This window comes from Emydura macquarii, unplaced genomic scaffold (assembly GCF_026122565.2).
Source record: "Emydura macquarii macquarii isolate MOO-44397 ecotype Brisbane River unplaced genomic scaffold, CSIRO-AGI_Emac_v2 contig_306, whole genome shotgun sequence".
NCBI lineage: Eukaryota > Metazoa > Chordata > Testudines > Chelidae > Emydura > Emydura macquarii.
In genome coordinates this window covers 4,298,211-4,322,233 of record NW_027130443.1, presented here as the reverse complement: position 1 = coordinate 4,322,233, position 24,023 = coordinate 4,298,211, and the positions used below count along the sequence as shown (strand labels likewise).

Here is a 24,023-nt window from a genome sequence, read left to right as displayed (position 1 = left end):
CAACTCCCAGCTGCCTTCCCCGGCTCTGCCCAGCCCCTGCCCCTCGGCCGAGCACCAGGGGTTACCAGCAGGCTCTCCCCAGGCCCAGGCGGGCAGTGGGGCTGTGCGTGGGCAGGGCCTGGGGGGCTCTCGTGGGGCTGTGCACCCAGCAACTCCAGCCCCTCGGCTTCTAGGCCTTGCCGCTGCCTGCCTGGGATCACGAGTCCATCCCTCCCTTTCCCAGCCCGGCTGGGGGAGCCTGGCTGCGCTCTCACCCCTGCACTGGCATGGCTCGGAGCTGCCTGGCTGCAGGGTCCCGGGCTGGGCCGAGATGTCCCTCGATGTGAAAACTCTACGGCTCCCCTGCCCGCCCAGCCTCCCTGCCCCAGGCGTAGAGGGCAGAACCGACTCAGGGTCCTCCCCTGTCTCCCGCCACTGGCTGGTCCTGTGTCCAGGGGTTCAGGCCCCCCCGGGGCTCGCTGCTCTCTTCTTCCTCTGCTGGGCACCGAGCCTGCCCCGAACTGCCCGTGCCCGGGACGGGGCTCAGCTGCCATCTGCTGCTTGGTTCCTGCGCGAGGCAGCCCCGGGGGCTGGCAGCAGTTTTGCCCCAGCCGGGAAAGGCTGAGCGGCCGCCTGCAACTTTTGGTGCCAAGTGGTGACGGGACCCCCGGGAAGCTGGGTGCAGGGTCTGACCCTCCTCCCCACCCCCGCTCTCTCGAGGACCCGCTCGATCACCAGCGCCACCCCCCTCTGCCACCCCCCAGCTGCTCCCGGCTCATAGACTACAGGGGGCGGCCCCTTGGAGCCTGCAAGGGCCGGGCCCAGCCACTCCAGTAAGTGGCTCTGACCGGTCCCGCTCCAGGCTGGGGGGTCCCGCTACAAGAAGGGTGCTGGGGAAAGAGATGGGGGTGGGGGGGAGCCTCAGGTGGCCCCCTCCACACCCCCCACCCAGCAGTTAGCTGAGGAAGGGGCCCCAGGCGTGCGCACACCCACCCACAGGTGCAGACAGACAAGCTGAGTCTAGAGCGAGGGGCTGGATTGTCTTTATTAATAACCTTTACCCGCCCGGCGCTGGCGGGGACGTGGGGAGATCACTCTGGCGTTGGCTGAGCGCCGGGGTGCGGGAAATTGTTCGTCCTGCTGCTTAAACTCCAGGGGCCGGCGCTGGGATCCCCGAGGTTGCGGGCAGTGGTTAGGATTGCCCGACCTGGGGCAGGGCGCTGGCCCTAGACCCTCCTCTGGCCCCACCGGGCACTGGCCTGCCGCACCCCGGCACCACAGGGAGGGCCTGGGCCAAGAAGAATTTGGAGCTTGCCCGAGATGCTCCCCAATGCCAGGGCAAAGCTGGTTGGGGGAGGGGAGGGCTAGTCTGGCCTCTGGGGTGTGGGGTGAGAGTCGGAGCTGGGTGGGGCAGGAGCTGGCGGGTTGGGCCCTTGTTCTGCTCTCAGAGCCGGCTGAGCAGCGGGACGCTGGGTTTGATTCCTGAATGAACGGGGCAAGGACTGTAAGCACCGGGTCCAGTTCGAGTATTGACAGAATGGAAGGGGATGTCTGCCTGACACTAACCCCTCGCACACACTGTGCCTGGACCTGTCCCGGCCTCCCAGTGGCTGCGGGGGCTGGGACCAGCGGTGCTCGGGGAGCCCCCGCAACCGCCAGGCGCAAGGGACTCCAGGGTCAACTCCATCTCGCTCAGGTGGGACGGGGCGAATCGCAGCCCTGGCTGGCTTGCTGCCTCTCTCAGCAGCCCTGGGGCGACAGCCGTAGGCAGCGCAGAGACGCAGGGGAGCAAACACGAGCCTGGCGTGTGTCGGCCAGCAGCCGGGGGTAAGGGGCAGCGCTGGAGGCGCGAAAGGGGCAGGGAGCAGCTGATCTGCCTCGCAGCCTGGGACGCCAGCTCCCCTTGCGCAACTGGGCCGAGAGCCACGCTTGGGCGCCAGGGCTCCCTTCCCAGCCAGGCCGGCGCGGCGCTGCTGCGTTCTCAGGCCTCGTGAAATGAACGCTCTGCGAGGCCAAAGGGCACACGCCGGAAGCTGCAAACACCCTTTTCAGCGCCAGGCCGCGGCAGCCGGAGCGATTGGCTCGAGGGTTCGCTGCCTCGGCCACAGGCTGCGTGCGAGTCGCTCGCTCGGTCCTGTGGAGTCGCTGCGTCGGTTCTGGTGGAGCTTGCAAACCGCGCGGCTGAGCGGCCGATAAATCAGCGGCCCCGGAAGGGTTTCCAAGTGAAAGCTGGGGGCGAGCAATTAAACACACACTGGAGGGATCTTTAAGGCACACGGTGTTTAAGCCCCAGACCGGCTCAGAAGGGTAAGTTCACCTTGTCCTCTGCAGTTCCAGCGCTGCTCTGCATTTAATCAGCCAGGATCTAGTCCTCTGCCAGGCCTGGTCGGTTAATTTTCCTCCCCCGGTCTCCTTAAAAATCAGCCCCTGCTCCTCTCAGTGCGAGACACGGATCACGACCCCTGATGCGGGGAGGGGAGCTGAAGTGTGCTCCACGGGACCCCAGCCCATTTCTTTTCGGGCGGGGAGGCAGCTAGCCTGGCCTTCCGGAGGCGCACGGCGCCGACGCTGAGTGCAGCCTGATTCCTCCCTTTTCATGTCGTCTTGTAGCTTTAAATAAACGAGACAACTGGTGAAGCAAATGATTTCTGGAGACATTTCCTGTAGCTGCGGGGGGCAGTCATGGGGTTAGAAGACAGGGTGGCTTGGTGGTCTAGGGCTGGGGGCCCATGGACCCTGCTGTCAGGGATTCGGATCCCCCATGGGACCATCTCAGCCCTTTCTCTGGGGATAACTGGAGTCCCACCAGTCAATGGGGGGGAACGTTTTTGGCCACGCTCTGAAATCGCAGCCGGCTCCCCACTGCCGGGGCGGTAACGGCATCTTCCGCACTGTGGCTTTACCCAGCTGTCGTTGGCTACCAATTCCCACGGCTGTTGCGCCGAGGCCGGCGTCGGCGTGGAGAGTCCCACGAGGGCCGGCTGGCGCGTGCGAAACATCCCCTGTGCAAAGCCTGCAGCCCACGTGGGGCAGGGCACCGAGCACAGCCTCGGGCCAGTGGCACGGCCCTGACGCTGGCTGCTCACAGCTCCGAAGCAGGCCGGCTGTGGTGGCCCCCAGCCCACGGGCAGACACCGAAGTGCCTTTGGTCCGCCAGGATCGGGACGTTGCCTGTCCAGCCCCACAGCAAACACCCCGCAAACGGGGCAGGCGCCGCCCCCGAGCTAGGAGCCAGCTGCCCTGGCTCTTGGTGGGAGGCTGTGAGTGGATGGCCCCGTTTTCAACCGGGGGTGGTCTGGTGGTCCCCCAAGACGCCCGGCCAGCAGGGGCTGGATCTGCTCTGTCTCCCAGGCCCCCCCGTGCCAGGCCCCCGGTGACAGACAGCAGCTGCCTCCCGAGCAGTCGGGCAGAGGGGACGTGCCCTGCTCAAAGCCCTCGGCAGAGCCGGGAGGAGACTCCAAGGTTCGGGGTCCCCCGCGGCCGCCCGGCCCACTCCCGCTCGGCGCTTCGCCCCCTCGTACTCACTGGCGCTGCAGGTTGAGCTCCGGCCAGGCTCCCATGGAGGTCAGCTGCTGCTCCAGCGCCACGATGCGCAGGCCGATGTACCCGGAGGAGAGCAGCAGGACCAGCGCCCTGGGGAGAGGGCAGCGTGAGCAGAGAGAGCCAGGCCGGCCTGGCACCCTGGGCTGGGCACTAACGGCTTAGAGCACGCCGCCCTCTCGGCGCACGGCCGGACAGCTGCCCGCCAGGAGCTGGGATGAGCCCAGCCGCTGAATCGGCCCAGCCCAGCCAAGTCCAAGCCCGGGAGCGAGGGCCACTAGCCCTGCAGAGCTGGGAGCCGCCCCGCCAGGGCACCACCAAGAGCTGCTGGCTCTGGGTTCGAATCAGCCTGGTGGGACGCTGGGGGACGCAGCAGCCGGGGGCACCACGGTGAGAGGCGCGGTCTGTGCAAGGCACAGGACACGGCAGGGGAGAGGGAGCCGCGGGCAGGAGCCAGCAGCCAGGGCCCCAGCTGGGGAGGACAGTGGGGCTGATTTCGCAGCAGGAACCGGAGACCAGCTCATCCCCCCCCCCGGTGCCAAGCTCCCCCTGTGCCAGCAGCACTGGGCTGAGGCCGTGGGCGCCGTGCGCCGAGCTCTGCTATGAGCGCGGCCCGGTGCCGGCCCAGTGGTGCCGCACTCGAGTGGGCCCTGCTGGCGCCCGCTGGCCCGGCTCCCCGGGACTCACAGCAGCAGGTAGATGAGGATGACGACGTTGAGGGTGCTCAGATGCGACCACCAGCCCCTGGGCTTCTTCTCCGCTGGCCTGCCTGACTGGGCCACCCCTGCCGGGAGAAGGAGCCGTCAGACTGGGGGCGGCAGGATCATGATCTACCCCGGGAGGGATCAGGGGCACCCATGAGCCCCTATTGCCCGCACTGCACAGCCCCCCTCCCCATGGAGCCCACAGCAAGGACCAAGGACTCCTTGCATCTCTCAAACCAGCTCCCAGCGGGGCCTGTGGAGTCAAGGGTCTCATGCCCCTTTGGTGTCCGGGCATCAGTCGAACACCCCCCCCCCCCCCCCAGGGATGCCACAGCGAGACCCCTCCAGAGCCTGGCTCTCCTGCGCGGTGCCTGGTGCGTGTAACAGGGGGCGGCTCAGGGGGCTGCAGGACCAACTGCACCGGGTCTCTGCCAAGCGGGGGCAGCTGGACCTGCCGGGGAGCCCAGCTGTGCCCAGCCCCGGGGTCCGTCTGGGGTGACTGCGCTGATGCCACCAGGGGTCCCACAACCGGGCCCTGACTCTGCAGCAGGGCTGGTGAGGAGGCGAGGTGCTAACGCCCTGGCAGCAAACACCCCGACAGCAGCCGTTTGCCCCATACGAGACCGTGCAGCTGGGAGGCCCGTCTGGGGCCCGCTAGGACCAGCTGGGGTCGGGGCTCAGAGCCAAGGGATGCGAGCTACCTCCCGCCCCGGCGCCCCGGAGCTACCAGGGAAGCCGCTGTCATAGTGTCTGTGGCTCTGGGCTGCGGGCGGGTGCCTGGCGTCCTGTGCCAGGGATGGCCACCGGGGAGGGTCCCTGGAACCACATCAGCGCCGGGTGGGGGACCGTGCCCGTGGGCGGAGGGGCTGGAGGGATCCACTCACCTTTGCTCACTGTTGCCGTCTGCTCGCCCTTGTCCTCTTCCGCTCTGCTCTGCTCCGGGCTCAGCCCATCTGTGCACACAGCAACAGGAGGCCCGGTCACCGGCGCTGCACGTACCTGCCACAGCTGGGTGCCGGGCTCCCATGCGCCACCCCCAGGGAGGTTGGGGGGCAGTGACGTGTGGGCCGGGCATGGCGTGTGCTGCCTGCCCTTGGGGCTGGGAGGGGTCCTGCTGTCTCGGGCAGGGCAGGAAATTGCCATGGAGCCAGAGAGCCAGCCCTCAGCAGCTCCACCACGCCATGGAACGGGAGGGCTGGAAGGGGCTGAGTGGAGGCTGGTCAAACTCACTGCGCCTAATACAAGTGGACGCCGCGCTGCTCAGACCCAGGGGTGAGAGCACAGGATGCTGACCGGAAAGGAAGAGAAAGGAGGCCCCTAGGGTGCTCCTTCTTGCACTTGCACGCTCATTTGCACATGCGCTGCTGAGTGTGCGAGAGCTGGGGGGGCCAGGCTCACCTGGCTGGTCCAGGAGGCTGTCAGACTCGTGGGGGTTCTGCTCCAGGTCCGATTGGCTTGAGGTCTGGAAGGGGAAAAGCTGCAGGTCACAAAGGGAGCCCAGTCTCCCCCCCCCCATCGCTCTCTGGACCCCCCAACCCAGCCCCGGCCACAACCTGTGTCACACTGGCACTCAGGGCCGGCTGCTCAAAGTACTTAGACACACAACTCCCGAGTTTAGACACACAACTCCCGAGTTTTGGCCCCGCTGAGATGCACAAAACTCCGGCCTCCCGTTACAAGCACTAATCTCGCTCAGCGCCTCAACTCTCCAGACAAAAGTTCCCTGGGCACTGACATTCCTGCCCCCGGCATGGGCACGGCTGCCCCTGTGGGCACCTGGGTGCCCGCCTCCTGCCCCGCCCCAGAGTGAGTCACAAACCAGGGGAGGATGGGGTTTGGCTGGGCCCAGCCAGTGGCAGGCTTGGGGGCCACACGCGAGGTCAGGCCCTGCTCAAAGCCTGGCTGGAGGAGGCTCTGCTGCCACCCACCTGGTAGCCATTAGCCCAGGGGTTTGAGCCCCCGGCGGGGAGCCAGGTTCAGTCAGCCTGAGGGGAAGAAGGGCTTTGAGGCAGGGTCTCTCCCCGCTCAGGGAAGAGCTCTGCCCACAGAGGCTGATGTGGGGCGAACGAATGGCAGCCCCCTCCAGGGCTCCCCCAGCTGCTCACGGAGGGTGGATCCCTCCCAGCCCAGGCAGGAGCTGAGCCAAGCACCCGGCCGCACCCCGCAGACAGGGGGCGTCAGCCCGATAACAACCACTGAGCCCGCTCAGCACCCCCGGGGCAATCAAAGCCATCCCATGCAGCCGGGATTGCCTCTGGCTTCTGGGCGAAGAGCCCTGGGCAACGCTAGTCAGGGGTTACTGACCTGGCACTGCCCCGCGCTCAGCGCGCTGGGCAGGGGGCTCCTGGCTCTTGGCAGAGATGGGAGGAGGGACCCGAGGCCTCTCCAGCGCTTTGCAGAGACACTGGCGGCGCCAAGGGGTTTGAGCGGCCAAATAGGGGCCCGGCTTCCAGGGATCCCCGTGGCAGGAGCAAGGGGCCAGCGCAGGGGCCTGGCTTGGCCCAGAGCTTGGATCCTGAGCCCCACCCACTCCAGGGAGTTCGGAGCTGGGGTTGGGCTCTGGGCACGGATCCAGGTGCATGGGTCACAGCCTGGGCAGCTCCAGCTGCCCGCAGGGTCACTCTGACTGGGGCAGCCCAGCCGAGACGGGCAGAAGGGGCACAGATGCTGCGGAGAAGGCCCAGACCCCAGCACTGCGGCCGGACCGGACAACGCTGGTGCTGCCAAGTCAGCGGCTCTCCTGGGACCAGGCAGCAGCCGGGCAGCCACGGGCATGGGCAAGACCCAGGCAGGTATGTGCAGGGCACACAGGGCTCAAAGAGTCACCTCCCCACCCGCCGTGTGACCTGGCAGCAGGTGCCGAGCGGGCACTGGGCCCAGCTCCCGGGAATCTCCATCGCTGGATGCTGCGGCACTCGCCCCCTCCCACAGCCTGCGCCGCCAGCCGGGCTGTCGGGCCACTGCCAGCCCTTACCAGAGCCTTGTCACGGGGCTGCTCCGAGCCAGTGTTGGCGGGCGAGGTCGGGGGGTTGCTGCTTGTGCTCCCGTCCTGGACAATGAGAAGTGGAAGAGTGACCCCAGGGCAGGCGGCAGAGCCCTCCGGACGCTGGCCAGGAGCCGGGGCGGGGTTGCCCTGAGGCCGGGGGACGGCTCTCAGACACGAGGTGGCCCAGGCTCTCTGGGACCTTCCGCCTCCCGGCTTAACTCACTGCCCCTGGCCTGGAAAGCCGGGGGTGGGAAGGGGGCTGAGGGTGGGGTTGAGGGGCGCCGGCCCAATGCCAGCGTAGGGGAGCCCCGGGCTGGCGTGGCGGTGGGGCCTGAGGCGCAGGGGTCAGGATGGGGTTAGCATCGCAGCCGCTCCTGCCCCAGCCCGTGCGACGGGCGCAGGCGCGTCCCACCTGCAGGTGTTTGCAGACCGATCTCAGCAGCTGGTACGTGGCTTCCCGGGTTCGCAGCGACACGAAGAGAAACTGCGGCAGGAGAGAGGGAGAAGGGCTTGCCTTGGCCTGATTCCCGGGGAGCGCCGGGCCGCAGCGCCCCCCTCCCACCGCTGCCTTGGCGCCCTGCCCCTGCTGGGAGCTGCTACCCGCCCGCGGGTGGCCTTTTCTTTCCAGGCCGGTCAGAGGGGCTCGCTCAGACACGCGCTGTCCGTCTGTTGACCCCTCCAGCCCCTCACCCTCTCCGCCGAGACTTTTCCCTACGATTCTCCAACATTTCCCAAGCCCTCAGTGCCCAGCGTGGGGCTTCTTCCGCTCCCGGTGCCCGGGCCTGGCTCCCCTCCCAGCGCTGCGGGCTGGTGGCTGCCCCATGTGGCTCGCCCGCTGCGCTCACCTTCTCGCCCTCCGCCGTCCGGATGCTGAGGGCGTTGGGCACCAGCAGCGCCGTGTTGGCTTTCTTGAGGCTGGCGATGGATGGCACGGGGATCACCACCTGCCGGGCGAGAGCAGCTCAGAGGGGGATGGGCCCGTGGCTCCCGGCGGGGAGGGGCACGGAGCCCGGGACGAGGCCAGGAACACGCCCGCTATTGCTTTGGCACCAGAACGTGCTCCCCAGGACCTGGGGGGGGGCACCCCACAGCCGTGGCGGTAGGACGGACGCTAGGAGCAGCAAGGGGGTGGGGGGGTCTGCGTTCTGGCAAACTGTCCCCGGCAGCGCGCATGGGGCCAGGGATCGTCTCCTCCAGAAGAGCCCCCATGGCTGAGCCGTTGCCCCACGGTCCCGGTGGCAGCCCCTGGCATAGACGTTTCCCCCCACCCCCCATGGAGTGCCCGTCAGCCTCCGGCACAGACCCTGCGCGGAGGTAACAAGGGGCTGTTAACTGGGCTACGGGAGCCGCTGGCATCCCATGCCAACGTCAGCCAGCCCCACAGGTCTGCTGCAGGGCCACGCCTTGACCTCCAGCGGGTCCTGAGCCCCCGTCCAGGGCTGGGGCCGGCACCGCAGACGGCTGGCCACGGCTCTGCACGGCTGAGTGGCGCCGGGCCACGTTAGCAGCCCAGAGGGCAGCCGCAGGGAGCCCAGAGGAGCCGGCTGGGGGTGAGCAGACCCACCCCGGCGCTGGCTGGCCCCAGGGGAGGGGAGCACAGATCTCTGGGGCTGGAGGGAGAGGGGGAGAACAGATACAACATGCACACAACAACCCCCACCCCACGCAGCCCCACCCCCCTCTTCTCCCCTCCCCCCGCATTTCCCCATCCCACTTCCCCGTCCCCCCACAAGCCTCATATTCCCGCCCCCGCCCCCTGCCCCCTCCCCTCCCCCCACATCCTGCCCCACACATCCCCCCATCCCCCTCCCCCCCCACACCACACATCCAACCCCGTCCCCAACACGCACCCCCCTCTCCTCCCTCCCCCACAACCCACACACTCTCCCCCCCACTCCCTGACCCACACATGCAAGCACACACGTGGGGCGCAGCGTCCGGCGCGGGGGCCCTACCTTGACGTCCCTGAGCAAGACGCTACAGTGGAAGCAGAGGAAGTTCGGCGAGACGTAGAGGCGCCCGTGGTAAGGGACATCCCGCTGCCAGGCACAGGAGACGCCTGCGGGCGAGGGGCAGAGGGACGGGGTGAGCGGGCATGGGGGGGGGGGCGGGGGCAGGTGGGAGGCTGGGGGGGGGTGGCACTCACTGTCCAGCAGGGTCTCCTCCTCCGGGATCACCTTGAAGGCCTTGTGGTAGCTGGCCACGCGCTTGGTTAGCTGGGGAGAGAGACGGGGGCAGCGTCAGCCCCGGAGAATGAGACCCCGTCCCGCCCTGACGGGCCCCGGGGGTCTCTGCTGGGGCCGGCCCAGCCCACGGGCTGGCAGCCAGACTCACCAGCTGCCGTGGCACTGGGACGGGGCCCGCGGGACCCAGGAGTGGGGGAGGAGGCGCCTGGGGGGTGGGTTATCCAGGAACTGCCCCTCGCTGGCTGGGGGGACAGGTCCGCCGGGGTGCACGTTGCTGAAGCTGGGAGCTGCCCCCTCCAGGAGAGCTGGCCCCCCCCGCCCACCCTAGTGCAGGTAGCACAGCAAACGGACGGTGCCAGCCCCCCACCCAGCGACCCATCCTAATACCCCACCCCAGAGACCCCAAACCCACCCCAGCACCCAGCCTAAACCCCGGCGCCCAATCCCCAGTGTCCATCCCAACCCCCCACCCACCCCACGCCCCATCCCAGCTCGGCCGGTGGGGGACTCACAGTGGAAGAGGGGGCCCTCTGCCTGCCCGGGGCCGGCTCCTGGTCCGCGTCTTTGGAGAAGGACGGGTCGTAGGTCTTTGATCTGAAATGCACCAGGGGCCACAGGTGAGAGAGGCAGAGCCCCGTGGGGGGTGGGGGAGGTCCCCAGAGCAGGGCTGGTCTTGGGGGGGGCAAGGGGGTTCTGGGTGGGGAAGGGGGGCCCCTGCGACTGTGCGGCTTTCCAGGGCAGGATAACTCAGGGGGCCCAGGTGTGACGACCCTGAGGAAGGAATTTGGGGGGGGCTGATTCTGGAGAAAAGTCCCTGGGGAGGGGCAGGGCCTCACCTGCAGAGGCTGGGGCGCTTCCCCGGCCGGGGGCCGTTGCTCCCCGTCTCCTCCAGGCTCTGCCACTTCTTCGCCTCCAGCGTCTTCTTCTTGCTCTTCTTGAGTTTCCCGGAGCTGGCGGCAGGGTCAGCCAGGCTGCTGGGGAGGGCAGAGAGCAGGGCAGGGTGACAAGTGCCCCCCAGCAAGAGCCTCCTCCCTGCCCCCCATCTCCCCAAAGTGAAGGGCTGTGGCGGGGGGGGGGGGCAATACCGTTTGCCTGCTCACCTGGCTGGTGTTGGGAGGCTGAGGCGAGGGCCTGGAGCACCCCGGGAAAGGGGGCTTCACACGCTGGGGTCTCACATGCGAGCTGCCCACCCCCTGCCGTCACCCACCGTGTTCCCGTCACCCGCCTGCGATTCTGTGACAGCCCCTCCCCAGCCAGCCAGCCCCCCGGGTTTGTAGGCTGTTCTCTCCCAGGGGAAGCCACCGGGAAACTCGGGGCACATGGGGGGGCAGCCGTGCGCGTGCGGTGCCCATCGAGCAGTGCGAGGACAACCGGCTGCCTGCCCTCCCTGCCGCCCCTGAGCTCTTTAGAGCAGAGACCCCCAGGGGAGGGGGCAGGGCTCTTTTCACAGCACAGCCAGCCTGGGGGGCTGCCGGGGGGTGGGTACTTCCTCTCCAGTACCCAGCAGCACCTCCTCTAGGACTTGTACCCCCCCCAAACTGGACCGTGGCAGGGCCTCTCTATGGCCACATGCAGTACATTGGGCTGGTCTCGTTTGTAATGTTACCCCTCCTCTCCCCCCCAGGTCCCTTGGTCCCAGACAGGCCTGAGGATGAGATGCCGATCAGACTGCCCCCGGGGGCCAGGCGGGGTGGCGGGGGGGCGCCCCTGCTGAAAAGCCTGAGTCACATGTGGAGACACAGCAGAGGGGTGAGGGGACGCAGCACAAAAGGGCTGACGAGCTGCGTGAAAATCCCAGGGCCAAGAGAAGGCAGCGTCAAATGGGCCCGATCCCAGCTGGGCCCAGCAGAACCTCGCCCCTCCACAAGCTCCCACTTCTCCACCGTGGGAGGCTGTTGTTAGATCTCACAGACCACGTCCCATCTGGAGATCTTGACGCACTTTACAAAGGAGGTCGGTCTCATTGTCCACATTTTACAGATGGGGAAACTGAGGCACAGGGCGGGGTCTCAGGTGACCAAGGTCACCCAGCAGGCCAGGGTCAGAGCTGGGAGTAGAACCCCAGTGTGCTGAGGCCTACGCCGGTTCCCTTCCCGCCCAACCACAGGGGATCATCAGATTCCAGCCCACCCAGCACAACACCCTTTTGATCAAACCGTCAGCTGCCAAAACAAAAGCACAAAGTCCAGTTTGCTGCCTCTTCCCTGTTTTTAAAATGGCTTTATTCATTTACTTGCTAACTCGCAACATTTCGTCAGTCACAACAAGCATCCCTGTCATTAGGGAAATTAACGAGGTTTGGATGTAATTAGCTGGAAGTTAATAATACTAGGTGCGCTGAGACAATGCACGATCAGTTTCAGTTTGTGTAATATCCTGTTCCGCGGATGATAACAATGGCAGGGCAGATTCTAAAGTCCTGACTCAGAGCAAAGGCGCTGGAGGGGGCTCAGTGGAGACTAGATTAGGGAGCCTAAATTTTCGCTTCCTAAGGCAAAAGAAGAGAGGGCATGACCTGACCTTGAATCATGAGGGTCAGGAGGGAACTTCCCCGGGGGGCAGGTGATCCTGTCACTGCAGGGATTCCTGCCACTTCCTCTAAAGCAGCTGATCCTGGTCACTGTCAGAGACAGGACACTGGGCTTGATCCCCCCTTGAAGTCAGTGGGAATTTTGCCTGTGCGAGGACTACTGGGGTTGGTCCAACCTGCCCAGTCTTCCCAGGAAGTTAGCAAACACCAACCAACTCGTGTTCACAACCCTTCCTGTGCAGGAAGGACTGTCCTCCCCTTTCGGCGCACAGCTGGGCAGTGGAGCTGAAGAATTCCTGGCTTCCGGCCCAGTGGCTGGGCCTGTCTCACCCCTTCCCGGCTCCCTCTCACAGAAACAAATGACCCCTGGCCCGGACAGGAGTTTGCCCCTTCTGCTGTTGTGTATAGAAAGGGTTAAGTCAGTGAAAACACTGCACTGCCGAATTGTTCGCTTCCTGCTGCCTCTCGCCATGCGACAGCCTCCTACGCTAGAAAGGGAAGTCGACCTATATTCCATCAAGGTGCAGCCAATGCAGCAATCACCTCCTGGGGTCAGTGGTGCATGTCTTCACCAGCAGGGCTTGCTTCCACCGACCTCGGAGGGGCAGTGTGGGGAGCTGAGAGCCTGGTATCTGCTCTGCTGGCTGCCCCCCTGCCAGGAGCCTCGCTGCCCCACAGGCTCCCAGGGTGCCCCAGCTCCCCGTTCCCCACCTGGGAATTTCACAGAGCTGTGAAATTGACAAGGCTGCCCGGCTCCCAGCTGGGAGCGGGATCCAAAGCCGCCAGGGCTTCTTGCCTGGGCACCCAGCTGTGAGGGGGGTGGGTCCAGCTGCCCAGCTCTCCAAGGGAGCAGGGAGCAGCTGGGCTCTAGCTGCCCAGCTGCTGCCGTGAAATTAAGGCAGCCAACAGCCGATGTCAGGGACGCAGCGTCGACACGGACACGGCGTCACCCGAACTACACTGACATGAGGCTGTTACGCCTCCTGCGGAGGTGGAGTCATGATGGGGGGTAACGGGGCCCTGACATGGGTGGGAGGAAGGCTGGAGTGCAGACACTGACGGAGTTAGGGCGACGTGAGCTGCCTTATGTCGCCCTAACCGTGTAGTGCAGACCAGCCCCCCGGTGCCCCTCTTGACTCATTCGCCTTTAGCATCAGGTTAACCTCCTGCCGCCCAGAAAACTGAACACCCTGGGGCCTGGGTAGTGGGGTGTCCTGTGCCGCCGGAGAGGGATGAGGAGAGACCCCCATTCGTCTTTCTCCTGCAACGCTGAATAATCCTGACTTCTCTGTTTGAGCTCTTCCTCCTCTCACGTCTCCCACAGTTTGGGCACATTTGGGGCGCACAGCATCCTGCCTGGGGGGTGGGCTTGGGGGTGCTCAGCACCTCCCAGGATCGAAGGAGGGAACCACCTGATCATTTCTGCTGCTGCTCTGAGCCCCACGACACCACCTGGGGACTCGGGATTCCTGGCTTCCTGTCTGTGCCAGCACGCGGCACCGCACGGGACGGGAATAGGGAGGCGACGATGTGGGACCTTCAGAAAAGAAGGGAATCGAGTCCAGCGGTTAGGGTGCAAGCCTGAGACTGAAAAGACCTGCGTTCAATTCCTAGCTCTGCCACAGGCTTCCTGTGCCACTCTGGGCATGTCACTTAGCCTGTCTGGGCCTCAGTTCCCCTCTCTGCACAATGGGGAGACCAGCCTCACAGGGGGGGTTGTGAGGAGAAATACATTTGCTGCCTGCTTGTGCTAAACCCTACGGTTTTAGGGGGAATCCTACAGTCAAAAGCCTGAGCGTCTTTAAAATGACTGCTTATTTCCACTGTCATCCTCTCCTATGGGGTAGAACTACCCCCCACGCCCACATGTGTGCATCAGGAAGGTACAGAGGTCCCATGTGCACACGCTCAAATCAATCAACAGCTCCGTCCGGACACCCATCTGGGGACTTATGGAAACATCCTGGTTTCTTAAAACATTCAAAGAGAAAGAGCCACCCGCTTCCCTTCCCGGTCTGACCATTCCTCGGCACCATAATCACAGGCCCTGCTGGAGTATTTATAGCGCTGCCTGAACGCAGGCGTCTCTGCAAAGCGTGGGATCTTGTGGGGAAGAACAGAGGCTGGCAAGCCAGGACTCCTGGGTTCTGTTCCCAGCTCGCAGGGCCAGCGCCGCCAGTTCATCAGAGCAGGGGACTTGGAGACAGAATCCCTAGGTTGCCGGCTCTGGGAGGAAAGGTTGCCAAGGGGTTAGAGCGGGGGGGGATGGGTGACAAGACTCCTGTGTTCGAGTCCCAGCCGTGGCCCAGGTTTGCCGTGTAGCAGTGGGCACGGCTCCCTACGGCTCAGCGTCCCCCGTCGCTAACAAACCCTCTGGGCGATCCTGCGCGGAGAACAGACACTCTAATGACAGCCACGGGATTTTGAGGCTCTGCTGCTGCTGAGTGGGAGTTGAGAGCACGAAGGGGGCGGGGAGGGAGAACAAGAGCAGTTGCCACCTGGCCTGTTTACACGGGGAACATGAGACAAGCCTGAGCTGCAGAGTCGGGGTGCTCGGAGCTGTGCTTTGGCGCATCTCTCTGTATGTGGGCCAAGCACCCCCCCCACCCTCTCTCTAGCTGAGATCAGAGCCCACCGGAGCTGACGTGTGCCCTGTACCTCATCACTGAGACAGCTGAGGGGTCGCATCCTGCCCCGGCTCCCAGCTTCATCACCCCAGCTCCCCCGCTCGCTGCGCTGGGCTCCGGCTCCCTGCTGCGCTCCAGTCTGTCTGCCTCAAAGTCCCACGCTCCGTCCTCTGCCTGGCTCTGCCGCTCCTCAAGTCCCTGGCCCTGCCCTCAGCCTCCTCCCAGCTGGCGGGGAAGGGATGGATGCCTTGCCTACAGCTGGCCCAGCTCCCTGGGACCAGCCGGGTGAGTTTGTTGAGGAGGTGTCACTCCCAGATACCATTTCCTTAAAGGGCCGGGCCAAGAGACCCAACACGCTTCCTGAAAGCACATGGGCCATTCACCACCAGCATATTCCTCTCGCTTGAGTGTCCATCTATTTCCCAGTCTTTGTCCAAGCAGATCCTGCTCTGAAAACAGAGACCAGGGGCTGGTGGCCGGTTCCTTTAGTGAGCAGCTCCCGAATCAAACAATCCCCAGGCCGGGACTACAAAATATTTCCACATAATGTTGGTTTTTTCAAACATGATCAGACCTTTTTATCTACATTTTTTCATCACTGATCATTTTCAAAAGATTTTTTTACCCCCCCCCCCCAAAAAAAAATTGGGGGGGTTATTTTAGGGCAGAAGTTTTTTCCCCCAGAAAAAACATAAATTTTATTTTGAAATTTAAAAAAACCACATATTTTAAAATGTCTCATTTCAAAAACATGGAAACAGTAGGTAACATTGTTGATAAAAAAGAATGGGCAAATATTTATTTTGTGGAAATACTTTTAAAAACACCCATTTTGTGAAACATGTTCCCCAAAAGGGCATTTTTCAATTACAAATTCTTTAGCTGAAAAAAAGTGTGGACCAAGCCCTTTGTCTAGCAATTCCTGGATCATTCACACGCCCTGAGACCCTCCGAATGATAAAGATTCACCCTGAAAGGTCTCAGCTCCATCCCCTGGGCAGATGATTGAACAATTCGGCGATTCCATAGCCAAGAGGCCCCAGTGTGACCATCTAGTCTGCCCTCCTGTATAAGAAAACGTCCTCGAAATATTTCCTAGAGCAGAGCTCTTAGAAAAACATCTGAGCTTGATTTACAAATTGCCAGTGATGGAGAATCAGCCATCGGATCCTGTCAGACCTTTCCCTGCTAGTTTGAAGAGCCCGTTCTTAAATATTTGTTCCCCGTGTGGGGGATTGCAGATTGTAAACAAGTCGCCCCTTCACCGTCTCCTTGTGAAGCAAAATCGTTTGAGAGCTATCACTATTGGATTGGAAAAAAGGCACATTTTCCAACCCTTTAGAGAGACAAGGCGGGCGAGGGAATATCTTTTATTGGCCCAACTCCTGTTGGTGAGAGAGAGAGAATACATAGAGCTCTTCTTCAAGTCTGGGGAATGCCAGCGTCTCAGTTAAATACAAGTGGAACGGATTGCTTAGCATACACTGTTAACACATATTTCAAGGGCCCTTTCAAGATGAAGTGGCCCGTTAACACCTCTGTAGATTTAGGGGGGGGGGAAGAGGAGGGGTTAGAGGATTTCAGGTTGTTGTAATAAGCCATATTGGTCCAACAAAAAATATTCTCTCTAATATCCTGGGACCGACACGGCTACAAGAACACTGGGTACAACAGTGGAAGATAGTCCAATCCTTTAATCATTCTCATGGCTTTTCTCTGAACCCTTGTCAATTTATCAGCCTTTCGGTCAGCTGGGACAGATCAGTCATGCTGGATTGACAGAGGACCTGGAGGGGCTTGGGAGGCAGGACTCCTGGGTTCTTCGCCACTGGTTCATTGTGCCTAATGTCACGTCCCTTTTCTGCCGCTCCCCCCACCCCCCAAAAAGCAGGTAGAGAGCCTTGGTTAGTTACAGATGGCAAAGTGCAATGACGGATTATTGATTACATGGCCGTGCGCTCTCTGTCTGCCGTGGCTTTATTCCCTATACCGAGGGGAAAAGCACAACCAGCAAGAACCACAAGCAGAGCCTGCACGGCTCCTCCAAGGTGCTGCAGTGACTCTGAGAGCAACGTGGGTGCTGTGCTCCACAGAGAAATGCCGGGGGTGTGACAGTGCCAGGCGCAGTCGAGCTGTTGGGAAAATGGGGTTTTTCCCCTCAGAAAATGGTGGTGGAAATGAAAATAAAGGTCATTTTCTCTTGGGCAGAGAGTCAGTGCATCCTGGGAGTCCCTGGCTGCAGTGCATGCTGGGAGATGAAGTCCAGTTGGGGGAGCCCAGCCCAGAGAGGATAATAGCGACCGAATCGAAATATTTCAGGGTTTGGCTGTTCAGTTTGCTGATGAAAACGGCACTTTCCCATGGAAAGGGACCTCCTGTTACAAAGAGAATCCCTGACCCAAACCCCCGACTGCTGGCTGGACAACCCCACGGTTGTGATGGAGAATTTTGGACCGGTCCCAACATGCAGCAAACAGAGGCCTCGCTGTTTCCCAGCGACAGGCCCCACATAATGATTGTGGGAGGGGCGGTGGCAGGGGAGACATTTCCCTATTTGTCTACGGCAGAGCTGGCGTTGCTCTCCCGGGTGCCAGGACTCCTGGAGGTTTCATCACATGACACAATCTTTAATTAACGATTAATCTTTTATTCCCAGAGACTCCAGGACAATCCTGCGGGACTGGCAACCCTAGGGGAGCTGAGCTGTTCCCGTGGGGACAGGGGACTCAGGGTTTCCCCACAGGATCACAGGTAAAATTCACCCCCCCAACCAAGCCAGCAAGCCAGATTCTGTTCTTATTGACACAAGCCTAAATGCGGAGTCACTCCACTGAAGTGACTTTGGATTCACACGGATGTAACTGATTAGACACCACCCACTGCACGGCGCCTCCTTGGGGTTCTCTGGGAGAAGGCAGCCTCAGAGGTGTTTAATCTGAGGATAGGGCTGTGAAAATTCGGGCTCCGTCAGCCACATGCCGGGAGTGAGCCCTTTGGATGGGCTGCTCACTGATAGACCAGGCACAGGCGGAAGATCCAGTGGAGCAAGAGAAGGAGACGCACACACCATGCTCTCCAGTCCACGGGGCGTGGTTTGCACACACCATTTTCCAGAAAGGAGGGCGGGTGGATTTTTAGGAGCTCTGGGGAGGCCTTTCCAAGTTCTGCTGTGCACAAATAGAAGCAGCATCTACCCCTGGTGACGGGCAGGAGGGGCTGGGAAAAGACACTGGCTTGTGCCAGTTATTCATGTGGACCTCATACCTTGGATGGAGACGAGGATGCCCACTTGAGCATGATTAACCCTTTAAGCGCCCTGAGGGCTACAGCCAAGCGCCCACTGGAAGGTGGGTTGTGAAAATCCTGGGTTGTGAAAATCAGCACCACTGCCTGACAGACTGTGGCATGGGGCTGGTGGAGAAGGCACCAGGGCAGTGAAGTTAAATCCTTCATGCAGGGGAAGCAGCTATGGCTGGAATACCAGATGCGCTGTAGTGTTCCACCCCAGAGACGGCCGCATTTCAGTGGTGGGAGAGCCCCGATATAGGGTAGTAAAGCTGTGGCCATAGAGAGCTTATTCAGAGCTGTTTCTATAACTCCCTGAGCTAGATTTCACAGCAGGAATACCGCATGGCAAGCAGCTAAAGATACCCCTCGTATATTACACACGTCAAGTGAAAAATGATGGCTCATTGGCACTCGGAATGCCTTTTGCTTTGTAGCCTCTGCTCAGCATGAGATGAATCCAGGCCCATTCTCAGTGCATCACAGCCCTTTCCCAGACATCTGTGGTTCATCTGAACGCTTGCCTCCCCTGGGGAATTCTATTCCTGGTGGCATGAGTGAGACATGTGGCAGTTCTGGACGTTGGGTGTTTAAACTTAAGCTCGCTGAGGAGCGAGGAGAACAATCTGTCCTGCGCCACGCCTCAGCCTCAGCTCCTGGCCCTCAGCAGGGCACCCATGGGATCTGGAGGGGCTGGAAATAGCAGTAAAGAAGTCCATGTGCTCAAAGGTACTGAGGTGCCTAACTCCTATTGGAAGGAATCAGTAGGAATTAGGTGCCTAAATCCCTTTGAGGAGCTGGGCCAGCCCCAGAGAGCTTGCAATCTGCACGTCAGACAGGCCAACGGGACAGGCTGGGTTCGGGAGGAGAAGATAACCGGCTGGCGGACACACTTGGGCAGCAAAGCAGAAGGCCCAGCGTGCCCCGGTCGGGCGCACCGTGCAGGAAGGAGGGATTGGGGCAGCTCTGGGCGGCTTTGCCACGCGTGGCTGGGGGTGGGCATGGAGACACTGGCGGGCGACTGGGGCAGCTGAGGTTGCTGTCCGCAGCGGAGTGCAGGTGGGATCACAGCTGATGGAGCTGATCCACGGGAAGGAGCGAGGGCGAAGGGCCGTAAAGGAGCTGGTGTGGGATGTGGTGAGAGGGGCCATGCGGGGCACTGGTGTAAAGGGCTGATACGGGTGGAGGGGGCGACAATCCTGGTAACAGGCGTTGGAAGGGATTTGTGGGGAGAATGCAGCTGGCGGCCAGGCCAGCGAGGGAGCTGACTTTGCAGTAATCTGTGGGGGGAGTGGCCGGGTCCCTCTACCCTGTCTACATCACAGCCCCCTTTCCCTGCCGCTCACTCCCGCAAACCTGGCTCCACACAGCTGCGCTGGGCCTAACTCCCACTGCACAGCCTTGCCCAGACCCAGCCTTCCCTCCCTGCCCCACGGCTCCTAGCAGGGCAGCCTCCTGCCCCCTTTCCCGGGATCCTCCCTTTGGTTCGGGCGCTGTTCTGGGAAAGCTCTGTCTGCAGGGCATTGAAAGCCCTGGGTTGTGTCTGTCCCCGCCCCGGCTGGCTCCCCCAGTCCATGATGGCCGGAGCGGGGGAACTGTGGGGGCTTGCACAGCTGCAGAGGGAGAGCTGGCTCTGGCATCTGAGAGCTGCGGGGATGGGCACAGGCAGAGCTCAGAGCTGGGGGGCCCGGTCAGTCACCACCCCTGGCACTGCGCTACTGGGGAAACCTCCCCGCCCCACCCGGCGCCTCCAGCCAGCCTCTTGCCAGCTCCCGCCAATGATGCTGCCCTCCATCGCCTGCCTCCGGGCTTCTCCCATGAGCACGGTCACACTTCCTCCTCTGACCTTAGAGTCTATGAATCGTAGAATCATAGAGTTGGAAGGGACCTCAGGATGTATCTAGTCCAACCCCCTGCTCAGAGCAGGACTAACCTCAGCTAAATCATCCCAGCCAGGGCTTTGTCAAGCCGCAGCTTAAAAACCTCTAAAGATGGAGATTCCACCACCTCCCCAGGTAACCCATTCCAGTGCTTCACCACCCTCCTAGCGAAAAACTTTTTCCTAATATCCAGCCTAGACCTCCCCATCTGCAACTTGAGACCATTGCTCCTTGTTCTGCCATCTGCCACCACCGAGAACAGCCTAGCTCCATCCTCCCTGGAACCCCCTTTCAGGTAGTTAAAGGCTGCTATCAAATCTCCCCTCATTCTTCTGTTTTGCAGACTAAACAAGCCCAGTTCCCTCAGCCTCTCCTCATAAGTCTTGTGCTCCAGCCCCCCAACCATTTTTGCTGTCCTCCGCTGGACTCTCTCCAACTTGTCCACATCCTTTTTGTAGTGGGGGGCCCAAAACTGGACACAATACTCCAAATGCGGCTTCATCAATGCCGAATAGAGGAGAATAATCACTTCCTCGATCTGCTGGCAATGCTCCTACTAATGCAGCCCAATATGCTATTAGCCTTCTTGGCAACCAGGGCACACTGCTGCCTCATATCCAGCTTCTTATCCACTGTAACCCCCAGGTGCTTTTCTGCAGAGCTGCTGCCTAGCCTGTTGGTCCCCAGTCTATAGCTGTGCATGGGATTCTTCCGTCCTAAGTGCAGGACTCTGCACTTGTCCTTGTTGAACCTCACCAGATTTCTTTTGGCCCAATCCTCCAATTGTCTAGGTCACTCTGTATCCCATCCCTACCTTCCAGGGTATCTACCACTCCCCCCAGCTTAGTGAGTCTATAATGACTTGCTTAAAGCCGCCCTGTGGGCCAGTGGCTCAGCCAAGAGCCAGCTGTGACTTTGGGGGATCACCCAGCTGGCGAGGGGCTCTCTGATCCAGCACTCTCCACTGTGCCTTTGGGCCTACCGCACCCTGACAGACACCCCCATGGGTGCACTCTGGCTGAGTTATGCTGATTTCCAATAGCTGGGCCTTACTCCGCTTAGCAGTCAGATACCAGCTTGGGGGAGGGGGAGTCCCATCTCCCCCGCTGTGTGCAGGTAGGACCGTGTCTGTCGATGGGATTCATCACAGGGCAGGGTAGGAACCTGTCACGCCAGGGGCTGAGCGGCGAGCCAGGATCTGCCACATCAGCCTCCTCCCGGCGGTAGAAGAAGAAGAAAAACAAACTGGCCCCGGCTGGGTCATTCAAGTTTGCCGCAAGGTTGTTTCTCTTTTCTCAGCCTTGAGCTTTTATGGTGGTTTCACCTTGCTCTCTGGTCCCTCCGAGATAATGATTTTCCCAGCAGGGGCAGGTGATTACCTGGAAAGACTCCAGAAAATGCAGTTTCCTGCTGGGAGGGGGGTAGCACGTTCTGGGGCCCAGATGCCCTGCGTGGGTAACCGCACCTGTGGCCTGGGGTAGCAGAGGGATAACCCCCAGTGGAGAAAGGAAGAGCTTGTCTGACCCCAGGGTCTGTCAGTTCCCAAGCCACTGCTGGGGGTTTTGCTGATCCCAAGAGCGTGCGCAGACACAGATGCTGCCTGACGCTCCCCGCGTTTCCTCTGCCATGGCACTGGTGGCCGGCTCCTTTCGTAGAGACGGGCAGCTTTGCTTGTCGTGGGGGGTGCTGGCTGCTGCCAAAGGCAGGTGTCAGGCTAGATGGGCCCGCAGCCTGATCCAGCCTGGCCTTTCTGACAGTTAATTGGCTGCTCTGCTTCCTTGTCTGGGGGAACGTGGCGGCCCAGCAAGGGAGTCCTTTTCCTTGTGTGAACCCAGACTCCCCAGTCTAGTGCCTAGAGCAAGGCAGTTGGGGCTGGGATTCCTGGATCCTATTGCCAGTTCCATTGCAGACTCAGTGGGTGACCTGGGGCAAGTCACCCCCCTTCTGTGCCTCAGTTTCCCAAGCTGTGACATTGGGAGATGATACTCCTGCCCCACTGCAGATTGCTCGGCTGACAGGGCTGTGTAAGTGCAGCGATTTACAGAGATCGCCTGGTGCGCCTTTGCACACACACCACCCCGTCCGGCGATCAATGGCTGCAGCGCCACAGATCGGGAAACTGAGGCATGGGGTGGGGGCGTCACTTGCTCAGGTTGACTCAGGGAGTGAGTGAGTGGTAGGGCTGGGAACCGAGCCCAGGTCCCAGGCCTCACCCACAAGGCCACCCTCTGTGCCATGTGGAGATGCCCAGGACCAAGCAGGAATGATATGGGCACAGGCGATGTGTCCATGCCACCGGGGTCCATCCTCTGACCGGTTCCCTGATCTCCATGGGGCATCTTGCCAGGGGCTGGCAAGCGCTGGGCTCACAGCCGTGCCCAGCTCCAGGCTGCCCCAGTGCCAGAGGGGAGTGATGGCAGGAACTGGTGCCCTCTCCTCCTGGCTCCGGCCCCTGCACACGTGGCAGCTGGCTGGGCACAGAACCCATCCCACCAGTGATGCCACCCGGTCCCCATCCAACCTCCCCTCAGCGCAGGGCCTTTCAAGCCTGGCTGGGCTCCAGCGGGCAGCTGAGCGCTGCCCCCCCGGGGAGGGAGAGCTGTGCTGTGTCTGTGCCTCTGCCCCTCCCCCCCAGCCCTGGCACACAGGGGGTCCAGCAGCCTGGCACCATGCCAGGGATGTGCATAGCCCGGGGACACACTCAGCACACACACACTCAGTGCACACCCCCCACATCCCCCTCCGTGCACTACACACCCCACCTCTCTCAGCCCCCCCTGCCCACAGCCGCTCCAGCAAACCACAGCCCCATTGGCACCCTGCCCCCGAACCATGCGCCCCCCCACTTCCTCCTGCCACGCGCTGACAGGCTGACAGTCACACCCCCGACACACGCAGCCACTGGCACGCGCACGCATGCCAAAGAGGCGTGCGGCCGGAGCCCTGGAGCTCACACCTGCCTCTGGCTAAAATCTCCTGCTGCAGGCAGACGCTGCAGGTCCTGATGGCAAGATAAAATCTCCACGCAACACCCCTGCCCGTCCGCTCCCGGGGCTCCAAAGAGCTTTACAGCCATTAGCAGATTCCGCCGCACAGCCTCCTCCGGCAGGGGACTAGCCTTACAACCGCCCCGCCGGGGAAACTGAGGCACAGAGGATGTAACAGATTTGCCCAAGGTTCCACAGGAAGTCTGTAGCCAAGACAGGAATTGAACCCAGGATATTCACACAGAGGAATCGAATCCAACACACACATAGGAACTGAGCCGAACAACCACACAGAGGAATCACACCCAGGACACACAGACACACACACACACACAGGAACAGAACCCAACACACACACGCACATGGAGAAATAGGCTGTCTAACACAAGTAGCAAATAACACACAGTGGGTGTATTTCTGCTAGAAATGCCAAGCCGTGATCCACCTCGAGTGGCCTGGGGGCTGGATTAGCTTTGGCTGGCACGGACCAACTGGCCCGAGAGCTCTCCCCATGCGCGTGCAGGGCGCTGGGACTCACCCAACGCCCAGCTTCCAGCAGATCCCGGGCGCTCAGCTACCCTCCCCCCCAACAAATGCGGTCCCAGCACCCCTGCCAGGCAGCGCCTCATTTGTGCCAGGGCTGAGCCCCGGCACCTCTGCGCCTGGCCGTTCAGTGACCCGGCATCTCTCTCGTTACCAGCGACGTCTGCTACCGAGCGCCTGTAGCTGGCAGTGGGTGGCTGGGCATGTGGGTGGCTGGGCAGAGAGATACACTGCAGCCCCCTCCCGAAGGCTGCTTCTCAGGGCCCAGGGGGCTGGGGGTGTCCCGCAGGGGAAGGGCTGGGGCCAGTCCTAGGGTCCTGGGGAGAGCCCGCACCCAAAGACCTGGAGGGGGAAATCCACTTACGCCTCCCACGCCTCGCCCAGGGCACTGTCTGCTCCGCTGAGCGGTGGCTCCATCCAGCCGGGTTTCCTTGTCCCCTGTCCGTCCGTCTGCAGCTCCGCTGCGTGCTCCCAGCAGCTGCCTTATCAGCTGGCAGCAGGGCAGGCAGAGGAAGGGTTCAAAGCTCAGACTCTGTGGCCTGCTGGGATTTTGCTGGCCCCGGGGACCGGCCTGCGCCAGGAAGCCTGTGCTGATGTGGACGCCGAGCGGCCCAGGCACGCACCAGGTGCTGCTTGTTCCCAGCCGTTCTCTCCCTTGTGATGGTTTCCCCGGCGACCGGCCAGCAGGTGTTTCCCTCCTTCAGGGAAGTCCAAGGCCGGCAATGCTGCCTCTGCACTGCCGGCAGCTCTGAGGTCTTTATGTTCCTTCCCAGCGG

The 24,023-nt window shown here is 62.1% G+C and overlaps 1 protein-coding gene across 1 annotated transcript; it reads right to left on the bottom strand.

Annotated features, from left to right (window-relative positions):
- Positions 1–1,006: 1,006 nt before the first annotated feature.
- LOC137157078 (GRAM domain-containing protein 2A-like) lies at positions 1,007–23,874 on the bottom strand. Its single transcript, XM_067554214.1, has 13 exons — positions 23,612–23,874; positions 10,232–10,369; positions 9,908–9,989; positions 9,356–9,425; positions 9,165–9,268; positions 8,055–8,153; positions 7,622–7,693; positions 7,198–7,272; positions 5,622–5,685; positions 5,108–5,176; positions 4,207–4,303; positions 3,505–3,612; positions 1,007–2,589 (listed from the first exon to the last, which is right to left on the bottom strand). The coding sequence occupies exons 1-13, from the start codon at positions 23,662–23,664 to the stop codon at positions 2,574–2,576; spliced, it is 1,047 nt and encodes a 348-aa protein (XP_067410315.1). The 5' UTR covers positions 23,665–23,874; the 3' UTR covers positions 1,007–2,573.
- Between the last annotated feature and the right edge of the window lie 149 nt (positions 23,875–24,023).